The 17,689-nt window shown below is 60.2% G+C and overlaps 2 protein-coding genes and 1 pseudogene across 2 annotated transcripts; all 3 read right to left on the reverse strand.

Moving 5' to 3' along the window:
- Nucleotides 1-64: 64 nt before the first annotated feature.
- On the reverse strand, nucleotides 65-2,576 carry LOC135976771 (protein NKG7-like; annotated as a pseudogene).
- Nucleotides 2,577-12,473: 9,897 nt separating this feature from the next.
- LOC135976897 (lens fiber membrane intrinsic protein-like) lies at nucleotides 12,474-13,850 on the reverse strand. The gene is made up of 4 exons (XM_065574650.1): nucleotides 13,676-13,850; nucleotides 13,193-13,339; nucleotides 12,855-12,989; nucleotides 12,474-12,514 (listed from the first exon to the last, which is right to left on the reverse strand). The coding sequence occupies exons 1-4, from the start codon at nucleotides 13,848-13,850 to the stop codon at nucleotides 12,474-12,476; spliced, it is 498 nt and encodes a 165-aa protein (XP_065430722.1).
- Nucleotides 13,851-15,548: 1,698 nt separating this feature from the next.
- Nucleotides 15,549-17,171, reverse strand: LOC135976921 (peripheral myelin protein 22-like). Its single transcript, XM_065574768.1, has 4 exons — nucleotides 17,044-17,171; nucleotides 16,482-16,628; nucleotides 15,800-15,934; nucleotides 15,549-15,589 (listed from the first exon to the last, which is right to left on the reverse strand). The coding sequence occupies exons 1-4, from the start codon at nucleotides 17,078-17,080 to the stop codon at nucleotides 15,549-15,551; spliced, it is 360 nt and encodes a 119-aa protein (XP_065430840.1). The 5' UTR covers nucleotides 17,081-17,171.
- Between the last annotated feature and the right edge of the window lie 518 nt (nucleotides 17,172-17,689).

Genomic DNA, 17,689 nt, shown 5'->3' on the forward strand with positions numbered 1-17,689 from the left:
GGCGTCTGGGCTCCCTTTCAAACCCAAGAAAGGCTGGAGTAAATCCCCAGACGTGATGCTTTGGGGACGGACCCATTTAATGTCAGAATGTTGGCTGGACGCCAAAGGACGGGGCTGGAATGTGCGGGGGGGAGCTGGAGGTTGGGGGGCTCCCAGGGTAGAGCGAGGCCAGCGCTACACACACCCCCTTTCTCTGCCCCCTGTCGGGGCTGTTGAGGGAATTGGCCCCCTGACACGGCAGGCTGCATCTGGCCCCCCCGGGCAGCGCGGCCCCAGGCTCAGCTCGAGGGGGGTTTCTGGGTGAACATCATCACTGCACCTGGGGCGAGGGGAGAGACATGGGCTCAGGACACCAGTGGGAGCAGCACCCGCTGGTATCGCCCATAGGTGCTGACTCCGGGGTGCTCCAGGGCTGAAGCATCCACGGGGAAAACCCACCGGCAGCCAAGCTCCCCCCATCCCCTCCTCCCCCGAACGTGCCGCATCCCGCTCCTCCCCCTCCCTCCCAGCACTTCCCGCCCCCCTCCCCCGGCCGCCTAACAGCTGTTTGGTGGCGCTTTGGACTTTCCGGGAGGGAGGGGGAGGAGCGGGGACGCGGTGCCACTCAGGGGAGGAGGCGGAGAAGAGGCGGGGCTGGGGTGGGAACTTGGGAGAAGGGGGTGGAATGGGGGCGGGGCAAGAAGAGGCGGGGCAGGAGCGGGGCGGGGGGGGGGTCAAGCACCCACCGGGCAAAGGGGAAGTCGGTGCCTATGCCAGAGACAGCCGCATCTGAGCACCAGGCAAGGGGTCCCCTTATAACCAACCCCTGTGTCCCACCTCAGAGGAACTGCATCTCAGCACCAGGCAAGGGGTCCCCATATAAACACGCCCTGGATCCCACCCCAGAGGTGGCTGCATCTGAGCACCAAGCAAGGGATCCCTGGGTACTTCCTCCCCGATGTTGCACTCACCAGTGATGAGGAAGAGGGGGAAGGAGGCCCAGCCGAGGCCGAAGGACCAGCCGAAGGAGACTTGGCCCGACGGGACATTCATGGCCTTAGCTACTTCCCCTGTGAACACGGCCAGCGCGATCATGGCACAAAGCCCTAGGAAAAGGGAACAGCACGGACACCTCTCAGTGCAGCCCACGTTCAGTCCCAGCCCCTGCCCCGTCCCACCACCAGAGGGCGCTGCCAGAGTCCAGGGCAGGGGCCCTGGATGGGGGGGCTCCCCAGGGCTGGCTGGGGGGGTGCACGGTTTGGGGGGCTGGGATTAGCCGGGGGGAGGAGGCCCCGAGGGGGCGGTACCTGCGCTGAAGCTGCCCACGGCAGAGACCAGGGTCAGAGACACGGGGCCGAGGTGGGAGCGGAAGAACGAAGCGATGAGAGTGAAGAAGGAGAGAAACCCGGCGATCATGGCCAGGAACAGGAAAGCCCTGGTGGTGTCAAAGTAATCTGAAAAGGCAAGAGAGACCAGGGGGCTAAATGGAGAATAACCCCGCAGCAAACTAAAATAGAACCCAGGAGTCCTGGCTCCCAGCTCCCCCCGCTCTAACCACTAGACCCCACTCCCCTCCCAGAACTGGAGAAAGAACCCAGGAGTCCTGGCTCCCAGATCCCCCCGCTCTAACCACTAGACCCCACTCCCCTCCCAGAACTGGAGAAAGTCCCAGTGGAGCAGTTGGTGGCAGCGGTGGGTTCCCTGGCAGAGCCCCCTGCCCTTACCTGGTACTGAAGAATATTGTGCACACAGTGAATGGACGCAGGTCTTCCACAGCCCCATATTGACGCCGCTGTTGTCCGCCACCCAGTAGTCAGAGCCCAGGGCGATCAGCAGCAGCTGAGCAGAACCAGGACGGTGCTGAGAATGCGGAGAAATGGCATCGCGGGGGGAATCTCAGGGTCTCAGTAGCCAGGATCTGGGGAGCACCTGGGCAGGTGAGGAAGAGCGAGAGGGGAAATAGTGGCCCCAAATGATCTGCCGCGGGCTGGGGCTGCCTGAGTCCCACGGAGAGACGGGGGCGTGGGGAGACAGACACGGCAGCAGCCAGATCTCTGCTCCGCGAGGCAGAGACGAACCAAGACGATCGGGAACCTGGGAGCTGCAGAAAATCCAAAATTGTGGCCGGTGCCTAAACGACGACTATGAGCAAAGTGCCGGTTACGTGTAACCCACACGGGCGCCTCTCCCACCTTCTCCGCCCCTCTCGTCCACGCTCACATCGCCCAGTGCATCCTTGTCAGGGAGACCCCAGGAACCGCTCAGCCGGGCGCAGCGGAGAGCCATCGGCCTGCCCCCGGCCCGGCTCAGCGCTGCAAAGCCAGGCCGGCTTAACTCCATCGCCCAGGGCTGTGAGACACGCCCCTCCGGGGGCGCCCGGCTAAGCCCACCCAAGGCCCGGTGGAGACACAGGGCTTTTCAGTCGCCCTGGCTCGTGCCTCTCGGAGAGCTGGATTGCTAACGGTGACGGCACAACGCAGCCGGCGTCGTAGGAAGGGACAATCACGCCGCTTCCCGCTGTAACATTTCCAGCGTAGACACACCCCGGGTTTATCCCCACACGGGGTTTCTTCCCTGAGAACCCCGCTTGTCCATTGGGCGCCTGGGAACCACGTTCCTTCAGCAGATGTTCAATCAGCCGTTCTCTCGGTTCATTTCCTTTAGGTCCTTCGCAGCCGGGCTGCGTTCGGGAGCCGTTTTCCCCTCCTACAGCTTGTCCATCAATTCCCTGTTTCCTTTCCTGGCTTCCCCCCACCCCCTGATACTGTCTCTCCGGTACATCTGAGATCTGGGAGCAGCCTCCCCATAGGAGAGGTGGGGGGCAAACAACATGATTAGGTTTAAGAGAGAGCTGGATAAATTGAGCAGGACTGTACGGTGGGGGTGTTTGTGATGGCTGGGGGCAGGGCTCAGCTGCTCTGAGGCTCACTTCTGGCTGATGTCTTACGTTCCGAATGCTCATGCTTCAGGGTCTCAGCTGGCTGCTGGCAGGGGTCAGGAAGGGATCCCTCCACCAACGTGTTCTGGGAGGGGTTTTTTTCCTCCTTCCTCTGAAGCAGCAGGGATGCCCACGGCTGGCGATGGGACATTGTGGGGCTGCCCCAGGGCTCTGGGGTGGCACGGAGCATTCTCTCTCTCAGGCGCGTCCGGCTCGGTCCTCGCCCCCCAGCCGCCCGCTAGCAGCCCTTTCTAGACCCAGAGCCCCGCGACCCAGCCGCCGGCCCGAATAGCACGGCAAGAATTGCAGCCAGCCACAGGTGCCAGTGCCAGGCAGGGCCACTGAGAGAGAGACAGAGAGTTGTGTGCTAGGCTGGGGGGAGCGGCGGGCGGGGACGGATGGATATCGGGCGTGTTTGGGGCTGCAGGGAGGGATATTAGGGGGCTTGGGACTGGATGGACAGATGGGGGTGTTTGGGGACGGATGGATGGATGGGTATTGGGGTGTGTTTGGGGCTGGCTTGCTGGGTATTGGGGGTGGGGACGGACAGACCCTCAGTCTCATTGTGTGGGGCCTACATTCAGGGGACCATGTTTTAATGAACCCTCTTGATCCCCCCTCACCTGCTCTCTGTGTCACCGCCTCCGTCAAAGGGTTGAGTCCGTCCGATCTCCCCCCCTGCACTGATTCCGTCCGATCTCCTCCCCTGGCCGGATGCTTCCATGGGAGGGGCTGGGGCGGGAAGGGGGCAAAGTCCTATAATCGCTGCCTCCCACATCTATCCGTCGGCCACTTCCTCGTCAGTGCAATCCACTCCACGGCCCCTGATCCGCTCTCCCCCTGGTCCCACCCCTCTCGGCTCCCCTGGAGACTCCCACCCACCTGGGGATAGGACAACCCAATGCCCCCCACTCTAACCCACTCGACCCCACTCCCATCCCAGAACCACAGAGAGAACCCAGGAGTCCTGACTCCACCCCACTCCCCCGTAACCACTAGACCCCCACTCCCATCCCAGAACCACAGAGAGAACCCAGGAGTCCTGACCCCATCCCGCTCCACCGTAACCACTAGACCCCCACTCCCATCCCAGAACCACAGAGAGAACCCAGGAGTCCTGACTCCTCCCACCCCTCCCCTGTAACCACTAGACCCCACTCCCCTCCCAGAGCTGGGGAGATAACCCAGGGGCTGTGGGGGGATGAGGGGAGTGTCTCTGAGGAGGAAGGCGTCACCAGACAGGAGGATCTGAGAATAGGGTCATCATTCACCACCGAACAATACAGGGATTGTTCACCATCCCTGGCAGATGGGTGTAGTTCTGCCTATCGTAGTGAGGGGTCAGGGTCCCTCTCGATTTTCATTTTCTCTTCCACCCTCCCCCCTTCTCTTTCCTTTCCCCCTCGCTCTGTGAGGACCTGGGGGGCAGGGGACACTCAGACCTGGCTGAGACCTCCCCCCCAACACACACACCTCCATGGATTGATAGGTAGATAGAGGATGTTTGTGGAGGGAGGGTTGGTTGAACCCCCTCTTCTGGGCAAGCTCCCCACACACCAGGACCCACCAACTCAAAGCCCCAAGCCTTAAGCTAACCGCTGCAGCCAGCGTCTTGGAGACAGGCCTTGGGGTTCCTTGCATTACTGCTGAATAAAGTAAATGCTAAAGCTAGTTCTATGGGCTCCAGACACAATTCCCAGCAAGTGACATCGATGTAAATGGAGTTACTGTCTCCACTGATATTCTGGGGGACCCATGTACCCCCTATTGCCTGGGCTTCTGAAACCGAACTCTGGCTGCAGAGGCCTTGGCAGAGGGAGGCTCAGTTCCACTCTCAGCCGGGGCGGAATGGTTGCTGAATGTGCTTCTGGCGGATTGAAAGCCCGTTGGCGATGCTTCCAGATTCATCTGGCTCCTGGTGCTGTCTGTGTCACTGTGGCTTGCTGGGCTCTCCACAACCTCTGTGAAACCAGAGCGGAGCCATTTCCCCCCGGATGACCTATGCCAGCGAGGGGCCGCTGGACTGGTACCAGGAAGTGCCAGCTACCCTGCGGGAGCTGGTTACACCCAGGCAGTAGAAGTCAGGGATGCTTTGTGCTCCCACATCCTAGACTTGCCCAGCCCAATGGAAGAGGGGGAATAATGCCCATACAGATGTGCTTGTGGGTGGGAAGGGGCTAATTATTTGGGAGGGGGGGGGTTCAATGCTTGGCAGGGATGTGACCTTGATTGTCATGCAGCGTCCTTGTGAATGCCATGATGAATAGTGAATTGAGGGGCAGGGCTGGGTTTCTATGTAACCCTTCTGCCCGTCAGAATTAGCAGCCACAAGGGCCGGGTTCAGTATCTAGGGGTTCCGTTTCAATAACGCAATGCAAAACCGACTCAAGTCTCCACCCAGTGACCTGGGACAATTACATACCACCCCCCGGGCGCCTCTAAGAGGCAATACTTCCCCTGTCGCAAGCATGGAGTCTGAGTGTAGCAAAGTCCTTTTAATAAAGGAGGGAAACAATGCGGCATTATGTTGGGGAAACACCACAAACAGGATTCATAACACAAACCATGAGCAAAAGACCCCCCCTCCAAGTAAGGTTGGCAGTGTCCTTTTCCCCTCTGCGTCTTAAGTTCAGCAACCCCCCCCCCCAAAAAAATCACCTAAAGTCCCAAAAGTCCAACAACCCAAAAGTCTCTGTCCCTGGTCAGTGCAGCCCCAGAGTTCAAAAGTTTATCTGCAGAGTTTTACCTCCCAGTCCGGGGGGTGGGGAGGAGGGACAGATATAAGGGGCACCTTACATGGTCCGAGGCGGACTGCCCTGCCGCTTCATGGGGTTCGGCTGCAGCCTTCACTGTGAGCCACTCCACCAGCCACTCCACTCCGCTTCACCTACCACCCCATGAGCCGCTCCAGCCATTCCACAAACTGCTCCACTCTGCCAGCTATCCTGCAAGTCACTCCAGTTGTCCCACCAGCTGCTCAGCAACCTATCTTCAGCCCCCCCCCCAAGCACTCAGTAATTTCAGCTCTTAGTAATTTCAGCTCGTAACAAGGGAGCCCCAGTGCTGGTGCACCATTAGCCCAAAGTGAACTCAGCTCAGCAGCCTGTAACTAGACTTCTAATAGAATTAAAATTAGTTCTGATAGTCTACAGTAGAGAGAAAAGAAAGTACAATTGGTATGTCAGGCTCTCTAATAACACCCACACTACCAGATACAAATATCTATCCCCACCTTCTCTCTATTCACTGGGTTTTGGAACCCATGTCCCTTGTCTAGCGAGTGCTACTTAGTTGATGGCGAGTCCCTCTGTCATAAAACAGTTTCATTGTCCTTGATTCACATAATCAGGGTAATAACACTTTATTCTTCCTGCCCCAATAACAGAGAAACTGGGGATCCCACACCAGTCAAAGTAACCACTTTGAGTTGCTGTTGTTTCATGCCAGGCGAGTGGGTGTGCCTATGCAAACAAGATCAGCCCCTGGAGTTCTTTTCCACACTTGCCACAATTCACCACCAGATGTCAGGGTAGAGTTCATCCTGACTCTGCTTACATCTATATGGCGTTAAGTGAAGGGTGTTTGCTGAGTAATGCATAACTGCTCCAAGTCATGTTTTTAGTTTCATTATCTCAGATCCTGATTTCATCACGTGGGGCAGGGACAGCAATAAACTTTCTTGACATAAACAGATCTTAAAACAGTTCAACGCAGCCACAAACGCAGCCTCAAAATACACCGGGGATCCTGGCGGAGGTATGGTCTGGGGGGAACAGAGCCAGGCTGTTTTTAATCACTCTAACCTGTGGGGTTTGCTGGTGGGTTTAATGTGTTCTGTGTTCAATGGGACAGTCGGGGAGAGCACAGGCAGACGTGTGAACAGTCTCACAGGCAGCGAATGCTTGTTCGTGGGGTAATCACTCAAACGGAGCAATGAGGAGAACAGGACAGCTGTAGGGATAAACCCAGCTTCCCCCGACACAGGCTGTTCACGATCCAGGAGACTGAATTAAAGAGTGCTCTAAAGGAACAGTGGGATAAAAACTATCCAAGGAATGAGGGGAAAACCCTCCACTTCCCAGACAACACCAGACGCTTCGTTTCCCCCGCACCCGCCCCAGGGCTTAGAGACCTTACAACAGTGCAGTTTGTAGCCCGGTAATCCAGTGGTTCTCAGCCAGGGGTACGCAGGGCCGGTCTTTGGGCATTCTGGGCAAACTTCTGTGTTAGCATCTGTCACGGAGTATTGGGGAACTCAGGGCCCTGCACCCCCGGCTTCCTGCGATTCACCATGACTCTCAGCCAGCCAGTAAAGCAGAAGGTTTATTTGGATGACAGGAATACAGTCCAAGACAGGTCTTGCAGGCACAGACAGCAGGACCCCCTCAGTTAAGTCCAGCTTGGGGTCCCAGGGCATCCCAGCCCACCCCCCTTTGGGGGGGTCAGAGCCATCTCTGCCTCCCAGCCATCTCTCCAGCTCGCTTCCAGCACTCTGCCTTCAGCCACCCCTCCCACAGCCTTTGTCCAGTTTCCCGGGCTAAGGAGTCACCTGGCCTTCAACCCCTTCCTGGGTTCTCATGTTACACACTGAGGTATGCGCCCTCGGGCAGACTCCCATCCCCCAATGCAGACTATCCCAGCCACACTCCCCTGTCAGCATTCACAGACCACAGTGAGAACAGGCCCAGTTCGTCACATCTCCCCCCTTCGAGACCGAACTGAGCAGGGTCACTTTAGCCAGTGACCCGGGGAAGTTCGAACCTACCCCCGTTCCCATGGATGCCCCCGCATCCCTCCCATTCCTTGGTGAGAATTACACCAGGCCCCTCCAGTTTCACGCCCCCCCTTAGGTCGGGGGTGCTTGATGGCACTCGCAGTTCGCATGTGGGAAGGTTTATGCGGCCTGTGCCCTTTTCCCACCCCCATACCTCTGGGGCTCCAACTGGGCTGTGGTCTTCTCCCAGCGCTCCAGTCTGGAGGTCTGTGCTTTGGGCTCTTTTGGTTTAGAGCCGTCCTTTTAACCTTGGCCACCCTCCGGAAAGGCTCCCCTATGCTGGGCAAGGTGTTTTCCCCTTGTCCCAGGCCTTCCTCCCCCTCTGACAGGGGTCACAGGATCCGCAGTACTGTCGGACAGTAACGAAGACCCCAGGCCAGTAAAAGCTCCGTAGCAGCCTCTGCTGGGTACGCCAGGTTCCCTGGTGCCCTGAGAGGGGAATGTCATGGGCCCGGCACAGCAGCTGGCGGTGATACTTCTGGGGTACCACCAGCTGCCTCCTGATCCCCCCTGACTCCATTTTCCCTGGGGGAGCCCATTCTCAGTACAGGAACCCCTTCTCCCACAGGAACCTTTTCCGGCCACCTCGTCCCATGGTCTGTACCGCATTGAGGTCGGCCAGGTCCCTTATCTTCCGCAAGGAGGGATCTCTCTGTAACTCGGCCTGGAACTCAGCAGCTGGGACAGGGATGGCCACCTGCTCTTTCTCGCCCGCTGGGTCCGAAGCTGCAGCCTCCCTGAGCCGTGTCCCTGGGCGTTCCCTCCCCACCAGGTTAGGGTCCTGCGCCTCAGGCAAGGCACCCCCCCCAAGGCCAGGGCGCAGTGCCCCTCGCCGGCTCTGACTGCGGGTCACAACTAAGGCGGTCTGGGGGCTGCTTGGCCAGTCCTCTAGGTCCCCCCCCATCAACACCTCAGTGGGCAAATGGTGGTGCACTCCCACGTCCTTGGGGCCCTCCTTGGCCCCCCATTTCAGGTGTACCCTCGCTACGGGAACCTTGAATGGGGTCCTGCCCACCCCGGTCAGGGTCAGGAAGGTGTTGGGCACCACCTCGGGCCAGGCCAGTGTCACCTCTGCGCCCGTGTCCCAGTATCCATAAACTTTCTTCCCATCCACCTCCAGGGGAACAAGGCACTCGCTCCGCAGGGACAGCCCTGCGCCAACCCTGTAGACGGCAAACTTTGAGTCCGGAGCATCTGACCCCCCAGAGAAGCTGGCCTGGGGCCCTTCTCTCTCTTGAGCCGTTGATAAGCTGCCAGCCCCTCTTGCGTGAGAAGCCTGCCCCTCGTCCGTCTGGGCCTCTACCAAGTTAACCCGGTGCGGGTTCGGTCTGCTCAGTCTGTCCTTGAGCTTGGGGCACTGGGCCCGAACGTGGCCTCTTCGGCCGCAGTAATAGCAGCTCATGTCCCGTGGGTCCCCTCGAGCCGGTCGGTTGTCCCTGACGCTGGGCATTCCCCGTGGGAGGGGATTCCCCATATTCCCCCTTTGGGAGGTCCCAGGGTGACTCTCTCTCTGCATCGCGGCGGGCCTGTTCCTTTGGGGCTCCTCCCTGCTACCCCCTGACCGGCTCTTTACAAACTCATCAGCCAGCTGCCCTGCGTGTCGCGGGTTCTCTGGCTTTCTGTCCACCAACCACAGCCTCAGGTCGGATGGGCACCGCTCATACAGTTGCTCCAGTACCAGTAGTTTAATCAGGTCCTCCTTCGTCTGGGCCCCACCAGCCCACTTGCTGGCGTATCTTTCCATGCGGACGGCTAGTTGCAGATATGAGATCTCAGGGGTTTTATCTTGACTCCGGAACCTTTCCCGGTACATCTCAGGAGTCAGCCCAAACTCACGTAGCAGGGCCTTTTTGAATAGTTCGTAGTCCCCTTTCTCTGCCTCTCCCAGTTGGCGGTACAATGCCACGGCTTTGGGGTCCAGTAAGGGGGTAAGGACCCGGAGTCTGTCCACGGGATCAACCTGGTGCAGCTCGCAGGCCGTCTCAAAGGCCTCCAGGAAGTCATCCATGTCCTCCCCCTCCTTGCGTGGGGCCAGGATGCACTTATCAAAGCTCCGTGCAGTCCTGGGTCCCCCCTCACTCACCGCAGCCGGGGGTTCGCTGCCCTTCAATCTCGCCAGTTCCAGGTCATGCTGACGCTGTCTCTCATTCTCCTGTCTCTGTCTCTCATTCTCCTCCCGTTCATGCTGACGCTGTCTCTCTTCACGCTGATGCTGTCTCTCTTCATGCTGTCTCTGTTGTTCACGATCCTCCAGCTCTCTCAGTTTTAGCTCTTTCTCCCATTCCAGCCAATTCCGCTCCACGGATGCCGAACGTCGCCAGGAGGATCCTCTGCTGGCCGGCGAGCTTCGCCGGGAGGGTCCCCTGCTGACCGGGGGGGGTCCCGGCGCCTTCGGTATTTGCTGGGCTCCTCCCCACCCTTCCCCTAGGCATAGGAAGGAGGGGTCTCGAGAAGCCCTCAGCAGCCCGCTGACCACTCCCAGCTGGGACAGACACTGGTGCCTGCGCTGCATTTGCCAGGCTGCTTCCCTGAGACACAGGGATCAGTTCATTCGCGCGATCTTCCGCCTCCAGCCGGGCAATGAGCTGTGCTTTGGTGAGCCTCCCAATGCACAGCCCCCTCTGCTTGCACAGATCCACCAGATCGCTCTTAAGCCGCTTGGCATACATCTTCCTGCTGGCCACTCACCGGCCTGTGTGCTCACAGCTCCCCACAGTTCCCAGGGGGCGCCCTAGTGTGCCAGCCCTTCTCGAGGTTACCACCTCTCTGCCAGGGTCGAGCTGCAGACTCCTCCGCCCCTGGGACCACTCGCTGCAATCCCCCCGGGGGACCCTGTTACTGCAAAAGTCCTTCTCGCTGGTCACACACTCCCAGGGGTAATAACCGTCTCTCTCTCACTCTTCAGCACGCCTGGTCCCCGTCAATCCCCCTTCGTTTTACTGCTCCCCAGTCACTTAGTGCAGGAAGCGCCGTCCACGGGGTGCAGTAGATCCCACCGCTGCCACCAGTTGTCACGGAGTATTGGGGAACTCAGGGCCCTGCACCCCCGGCTTCCTGCGATTCACCATGACTCTCAGCCAGCCAGTAAAGCAGGTTTATTTGGATGACAGGAATACAGTCCAAGACAGGTCTTGCAGGCACAGACAGCAGGACCCCCTCAGTTAAGTCCAGCTTGGGGTCCCAGGGCATCCCAGCCCACCCCCCTTTGGGGGGGTCAGAGCCATCTCTGCCTCCCAGCCATCTCTCCAGCTCGCTTCCAGCACTCTGCCTTCAGCCACCCCTCCCACAGCCTTTGTCCAGTTTCCCGGGCTAAGGAGTCACCTGGCCTTCAACCCCTTCCTGGGTTCTCATGTTACACACTGAGGTATGCGCCCTCGGGCAGATCCCATCCCCCAATGCAGACTATCCCAGCCACACTCCCCTGTCAGCATTCACAGACCACAGTGAGAACAGGCCCAGTTCGTCACAGCATCCCAGGGCCCCATGGGTGTGGTGCCCCCCCCATTGCCCCTGGGTTACCCAGAATTCCCACCCCCCTTAGCCCCTAACCCCTGCACCCCTCATCCAGGGCCCATGTGGGGAAACTGACCTGGCTGCAGAGAGGTAGCATTGCTTCTTGCTCACACCCCCCCACAGCACCCCTAGGGGAGTGCTGAGGAATGTTGGGGGGGGAGCACGGCTCCTCCCCCCATGTTCCTCCACTAGGAGGAATCAGGGAGAAATCTGGGTGCCCCCCCACATGAGGCCCTCCCCTACCAGCCAGGAGCAGTTTCAGGCACCATCAGTACGCACAGTGCCCCCTTGACCATGGCGCCCCTGGTGGCCGGCCCTGGGGTTACGCCCAGGTCTTCCAGGGGGTACATCAGTTCATCCAGATATTTGCCTAGTTTTACAACAGGTGACATAAACAGCACTAGCGACGTCAGTAAAGTCTACAATTTCATACAGACAATGACTCGTTTAAACGGCTCTGTAGACTGTCCACTGAAATACAAGTACAATATTTATATTCCAATTGATTTATTTTATAATGATATGGTAAAAATGAGAAAGTAGCAATTGTTCAGTAATCGTGTAGCTGTGACACTTTAGTATTTTTATGTCTGAGTTTGTAAGCAAGTCGTTTTAAAGTCAGGTGAAACTTGGGGGAACCTGTTAGATCTAACCGCTAGATCCAACTCCTCTCCCAGAGCCAGAGAGAGAACCCAGGAGTCCTGGCTCCCAGCCCCCCTGCTCTAACCGCTAGACCCCACTCGCCTCCCAGAGCTGGGGATAGAACCCAGGAGTCCTGGCTCCCTTTCAAACATAAGAAAGACTGGAATAAATCACCTGACATGCTGCTTTGGGGATGGATTCTTTAATGTTTGTACAAAGAACGGTTGCAGGACCCCAAAGGATGGGGCTGGGATGTGGGGGGTGTCACAGCCGGAGCAGTGGAGGTTGGGGAGGAGGCGCTGCCTGGTTGAGAGACACACACAGAGCAGGGCTCGTCCCCTCCAGCAAGGGGCAGCAGGGAGACAGACAGACACACACACACACAGAGTGCAGGGCTCAGCCCCTCCAGCAGGGGGCAGCAGACACACACACACACACACACACACACACACACACACACACACACACACACAGAGCAAGCGCAGGGCTCAGCCCCTCCAGCAGGGGGCAGCAGGGACACACACCCCTGCTCTGGGGTGTTGGGGGAATCGTCCCCACAACACTGCAGGCTCCACCTGGCCCCGGCGGCTCCCGGCACCGTCCCCAGGGGGCAGCGCAGGCCCGTGCTCAGCTCGAGTTGGATTCCTGGGCCAACAACGTTACCCCACCTGAGGGAAAAAGGAGAAAAATGAGCTTAGGGCAGCAATGGGACTGACGGGATCAACATCCACGAGAACCCAGCTGCCCCGCCCCAGAGGTGGCTGCATCAGCACCGGACGAGCTGTCCCTGTGCGGCGTTATGTGCAGCTATTCTCCAGCTGCCCTGCCCCAGAGGTGGCTGCATCTCAGCGCCGGGCGAGCCATCCCTGTGCGGCGTTGTGTGCGGCTGTTCCCCAGCTGCCCTGCCCAGAGGTGGCTGCATCTCAGCGCCGGGCGAGCCGTCCCTGTGTGTAACCAGCCACACCCCAGAGGTGGCCGCATTTCGAATGTCCCCTCTGGCACGCTCACCGGTCAGCAGGAAGAGGGGGATGGAGGCCCAGCCGAGGCCCCAGGACCAGCCAAAGGAGATGTGGGGCCAGGTGGCCTTTATGACTTGAGCAAACTCGCTGGTGAACACGGTCAGCGCAATCAGGACGCAGAAACCTAGGGCCAAAGGGAACAGCACGGACGCCCCTTAGCACCGCCGGGCACAGTCCCAGGGCCCCTGCCCCGTCCCACCACCAGGGGGCGCTGCCAGAGCCCAGAGCACGGTCTCGGGGGGGCTGGAGGGGGGCACATGGTATCCACGAGCCATGGGACCCGGGGGCTGGCAGCAGCAGGGGGGAGGAGGCCCCGGGGGGGGGTACCTGCGCTGAAGCTGCCCATGGTAGAGACCACGAGGGGGGACACGGCGTCAAAGTCAGAGCCGCTGAGCAAGGCAAAGAGGGAGAAGGCCGAGAGCAGCCCCGCGAGCAGGCCCAGTGTCAAGAACGTCTTGGTGGCCTCGATGTAATCTGAGGAACCAGAGAGACCAGGGGGGAAATGGAGAATAACGCTGCAGCAAACTAAAATAGAACCCAGGAGTCCTACACCCCCCCTGCTCTAACCACTAGACCCCACTCCCCTCCCAGGAGTCCTGGCTCCCAACCCCCCACCCCCCGCTCTAAGCACTAGACCCCACTCCCCTCCCAGAACCAGAACCCAGGAGTCCTGGCTCCCAGCCGCCTCCCCGCTCTAACCACTAGACCCCACTCCCCTCCCAGAGCCAGAACCCAGGTTCCTTGCCCCCCTTCCCCCTGGAGCTGGCTGGGGGCAGCGGTGGGTTGCCGGGCGGTGCCGGCTGCCCTCACCGGGTAGTCTCGAAGGCACGACGCACACCGAATTCACACAGATCTTCCAGAGCCCCGAGTGGACGAAGTCGTCATCCCTTCTCGCCTCCAGCCAGTGGTCGGAGCTCAGGGCCACTGCCACTAGCAGGAGGCTGAGCAGAGCCAGGATGGTGCTGGGGACCTGGAGAGGCAGCATTGCTGGGGGGGGAGAGCGGGGGGCAGCGCTGGGCTCCGGGGAGCCCCTGGGTCGGGGGGGGAATGAGAGTCAGGCGGAAATCTCGGCCCAGAGCAGGAAGGGCCAGAGCTGGGTAGACAGACAGATCGGGGGTGTCTGGGGTGGGACGAAGACGAAGGGACAGGGGGCTGGGGGGGCCCTTACCCAGACACCAGCCTCTCTGGGTTACCAACTGCCATGGAACCTTCCCCCCCCCCCCCCAGGACCCCAGCGCGGAGCCAGGGGAGACCCCAGCCTTCGGGGGGTGGGGGTGGATGGCTGGACGGATGGAGGAGTGAGGGGGGACAGCGGGGTGGGAGTGTTTGGGGCTGGCTGTGGGGCCAGACGGACCCTCGGGTTCCCCATGCCCTCTGGGCTGTCCAGGGGACTCTGTTTCAATAAACCCCCCTGTGCCCCAGGGTGCCTAGGGCAGCCCACCCGGAGAAGGCCAAGGTCAGGGCGGGCTGCGAAAAGGGAGAGCAGATTTCCCCCAAACTGGTGGTTACCATGGTCGTTCGATTCCCCAGCCAGTCCCAAGCTGTGCTCCTAACCCCCCACCCCACCTCACCAGTTACGGAGAAGCTGCCCCACAGCCAGTCAATCCATCCTGTCAACAAAACGATGGGAAGCCTTTGCCCCCTTACTCCACAGTTCCTGCCCCATCTCCACACAGGGCACGCGATCCGCTCGCCGTCAGCCTATCGGAAACGGTCAATCCTTGCGAGACACTTTCTTCAAACTTTCCATAATTGAGAGGGTCATTTCACGCCCCTGCAGTCAACCTGGAGGAGAACAGGCCGTTTTCTCCCCACCGGACGTCAATGAACGTCACAGAGTCTTTCCAACATGGACGGAAATTCCTCAGCATCTTCACTGGCCTTAGAAACTGGACATGTCTGTTCCAAAGCTTGGCCGTTGAGAGGAGAAAACCAGCCAGGCGGTGGCAGATCTTTCTTCTCTGTTCTCCGTGGGGCCTCCCAGCCCAGCACCAACCCACCCCAACCCTGCTTAGCAAGAAAGTCCAGCGAGAGACAGAACCCAGGAGTCCTGGCTCCCCCCAGCTCTAACCCACTAGACCGAACTCCCCTCCCAAAGCCGGGGATAGAACCCAGGAGTCCTGATTTCCCCCAGCCCCCTCCCCCAGCTCTAACCCACTAGACCCCACTCCCCTCCCAAAGCCGGGGATAGAACCCAGGAGTCCTGATTTTCCCCAGCCCCCTCCCCCAGCTCTAACCCACTAGACCCCACTCCCCTCCCAAAGCCAGGGATAGAACCCAGGAGTCCTGGCTCCCTCCCCCGGCTCTAACCCACTAGACCCCACTCCCCTCCCAAAGCCAGGGATAGAACCCAGGAGTCCTGGCTCCCTCCAGCAGTTCTAACCCACTAGACCCCACTCCCCTCCCAGAGCTGGGGAGAGAACCCAGGAGTCCTGGCCGTCTTCGATACCCATCTGTCTCTGAGGGGGAATAAGTCAGCAGACAGGAGGCTCTGAGAATAGGCCCTTTAATCTTCATGGAACAAGTGGGTCTGGGAAAGGAAGGGAACAGAAAGGGGGGACTGTTGGGGGGGCATCACGGATCTGTGGGAGCCCGCAGGGACACGCACACACACACAAACACACACACACACAGGGCGGCTGGGGCAGCACAGGCCCCACAGGGGGCAGCACAGGCCCCACACTCAGCTCCACGAGGATCCTTGTGAAAAAAGTGTCACCACACCTGGGAGGAGAGGAGGAAAACAGAGTCAGGGCAGCGATGGGTGAGCCAGCCCCGGGCTGCGTCACTGTGCGGCTGCTACCCCGCGGCCCCACCCCAGAGGTGGTTGCATCTCAGTGCTGGGCAAGAAGTCCCCGCATAAACAGTGCCAGCGTCCCACCCCAGAAGCAGCTGCATTTCAATCCTCCCCACCCCCCACCCAGCTGCACTCACTGGCTAGGAGGGAGAGTGGGCAGGCGGCCCAGCCGAGGCCGTAGGACCACCCGAAGCTGACTCGAGACGGGGTGCTCGTCATGGCCTTCGTGCTCTGGGATGTGAACATGGCCATGGCGACGGTTGCACAGAGACCTGGGGCCAAAGGGAAGAGCACGGAGTCAGCTGGTCGCAGCGGCTGGCGCGAGGTCCGGGACGGCGCTGCTGGGGCGTGTCGGTGTGAACCCCGCGTGGACAGCTCTGGCTCCCCGCTCACACCGGGCTTTGCGTGGCCAGATGAAGGGGGAGAAAGTGGGTGGGCGGGGCGGCCGCCGGCGGGGAAGGGGCGCGGGGCGTCGAAGCAGTGAGGTGGGGACGATCGGCTTCAAAGCTCCCACCAGCAAGGAGGACCAGGACGGGGGGGACCAGGACGGGGGGCTGTGGGCAGGCTGCTGGGGGTGACCCCGGGTGGCACGGCCCATGGATGCTCAGGGGACACAGCCTTGCCCGCTGGCTGGGGGGGCCCAGGCTTTGAGCTGCAGCAGCAGAACATTTTAAGGCATCCGGGGTTATAGGGCAGGCGGAAACATCCCCCTCTCCGGGCTGGGGAGAACCCCCAATGTGACAGCCAGGTCCCTGGTGTGGGAGGGACCACGTAGCCATAGGAGTTGCCGGCGGGGAGGAGGCCCCGAGGGGGCGGTACCAGCACTGAAGCTGCCCACAGCGGAGACCAGGGTCAGGGACACGGAGCCGAGGTGGGAGCGGAAGAAGGAGGCGAGTAGAGCCAAGTAGGAGAGAAACCCAGCGATCACAGCCAGGATCAGGCAAGCCCTGCTGGCCCTCATGAGATCTGAGGAGATAAGAGAGATCAGGGCTGAAATGGAGAATAAGATGGCAACAAACTACCGCAGAACCCAGGAGTCCTGGCTCCCAGCCCCCCTGCTCTAACCCATAGACCCCACTCCCCTCCCAGATCCAGGGAGAGAACCCAGGAGTCCTGGCTCCCAGCCGCCCTGCTCTAACCATGAGACCCCACTCCCCTCCCACAGCCAAGGAGAGAACCCAGGAGTCCTGGCTCCCAATCCCCCTGCTCTAACCACAAGACCCCACTCCCTTCCCACAGCCAAGGAGAGAACCCAGGAGTCCTGGCTCCCAGCCCTCTGCTCTAACCATGAGACCCCACTCCCCTCCCACAGCCAGGCTGTGCCTGGTGGAGGTGGCTGGTGGCAGTAGTGGGATCCCTGGTGGCGCCTGGCTGCCCTTACCTGGTACAGTCAAAGGTATCAGACACCTCAGATTCATACAGTACTTCCACAGCCCCGAATGGATCAAGTCTTGGTTTTCCTTCGTCAGCAGCCAGTGGTCGGAGCCCAGAGCCGCCAGTAGCAGCAAGAGACTGAGCAGGGCCAGGCTGGGGCTGGCAATTCGGAGACCCAGCGTCATGGGGTGGGGGGTGGGGCTCGGTGGCAGCCTGGGATCTGGGGAGCACCTGCAGGGGAGGCAGGGAGGGATGAGAGTTAGATGGAAACCCCAGCCTAGACCAGCTGATCTGAGCCAAGCCCTCGGTGGTCCGGATGGGTGGCTGGATGGAGGGGTGGGGATGGGGGGAGGGATATGGAGGGGTGGGGATGGGGGAGGGGTATAGGGGGATGGAGTAGATGGAGGGGTGTGTATGGGGGGATGGGTAGGTGGGGATGTGGGAGATGGAGGGGTGGGGATGGGGGGAGGGATATGGGGGGATGGTGGTGTGTGTATGGGGGGAGGGATATAGGGGGATGAGGTAGATGGAGGGGTGTGTATGGGGGGATGGGTAGGTGGGGATGGAGGGGTGGGTGTGGGGATGGTTTGATGGATGAAGGTGTGTGTATGGGGGGATGGGGGAGATGAAGGGGGGGACAGAGGGATGGACTG

This window comes from Chrysemys picta, chromosome 20, assembly GCF_011386835.1.
Source record: "Chrysemys picta bellii isolate R12L10 chromosome 20, ASM1138683v2, whole genome shotgun sequence".
NCBI lineage: Eukaryota > Metazoa > Chordata > Testudines > Emydidae > Chrysemys > Chrysemys picta.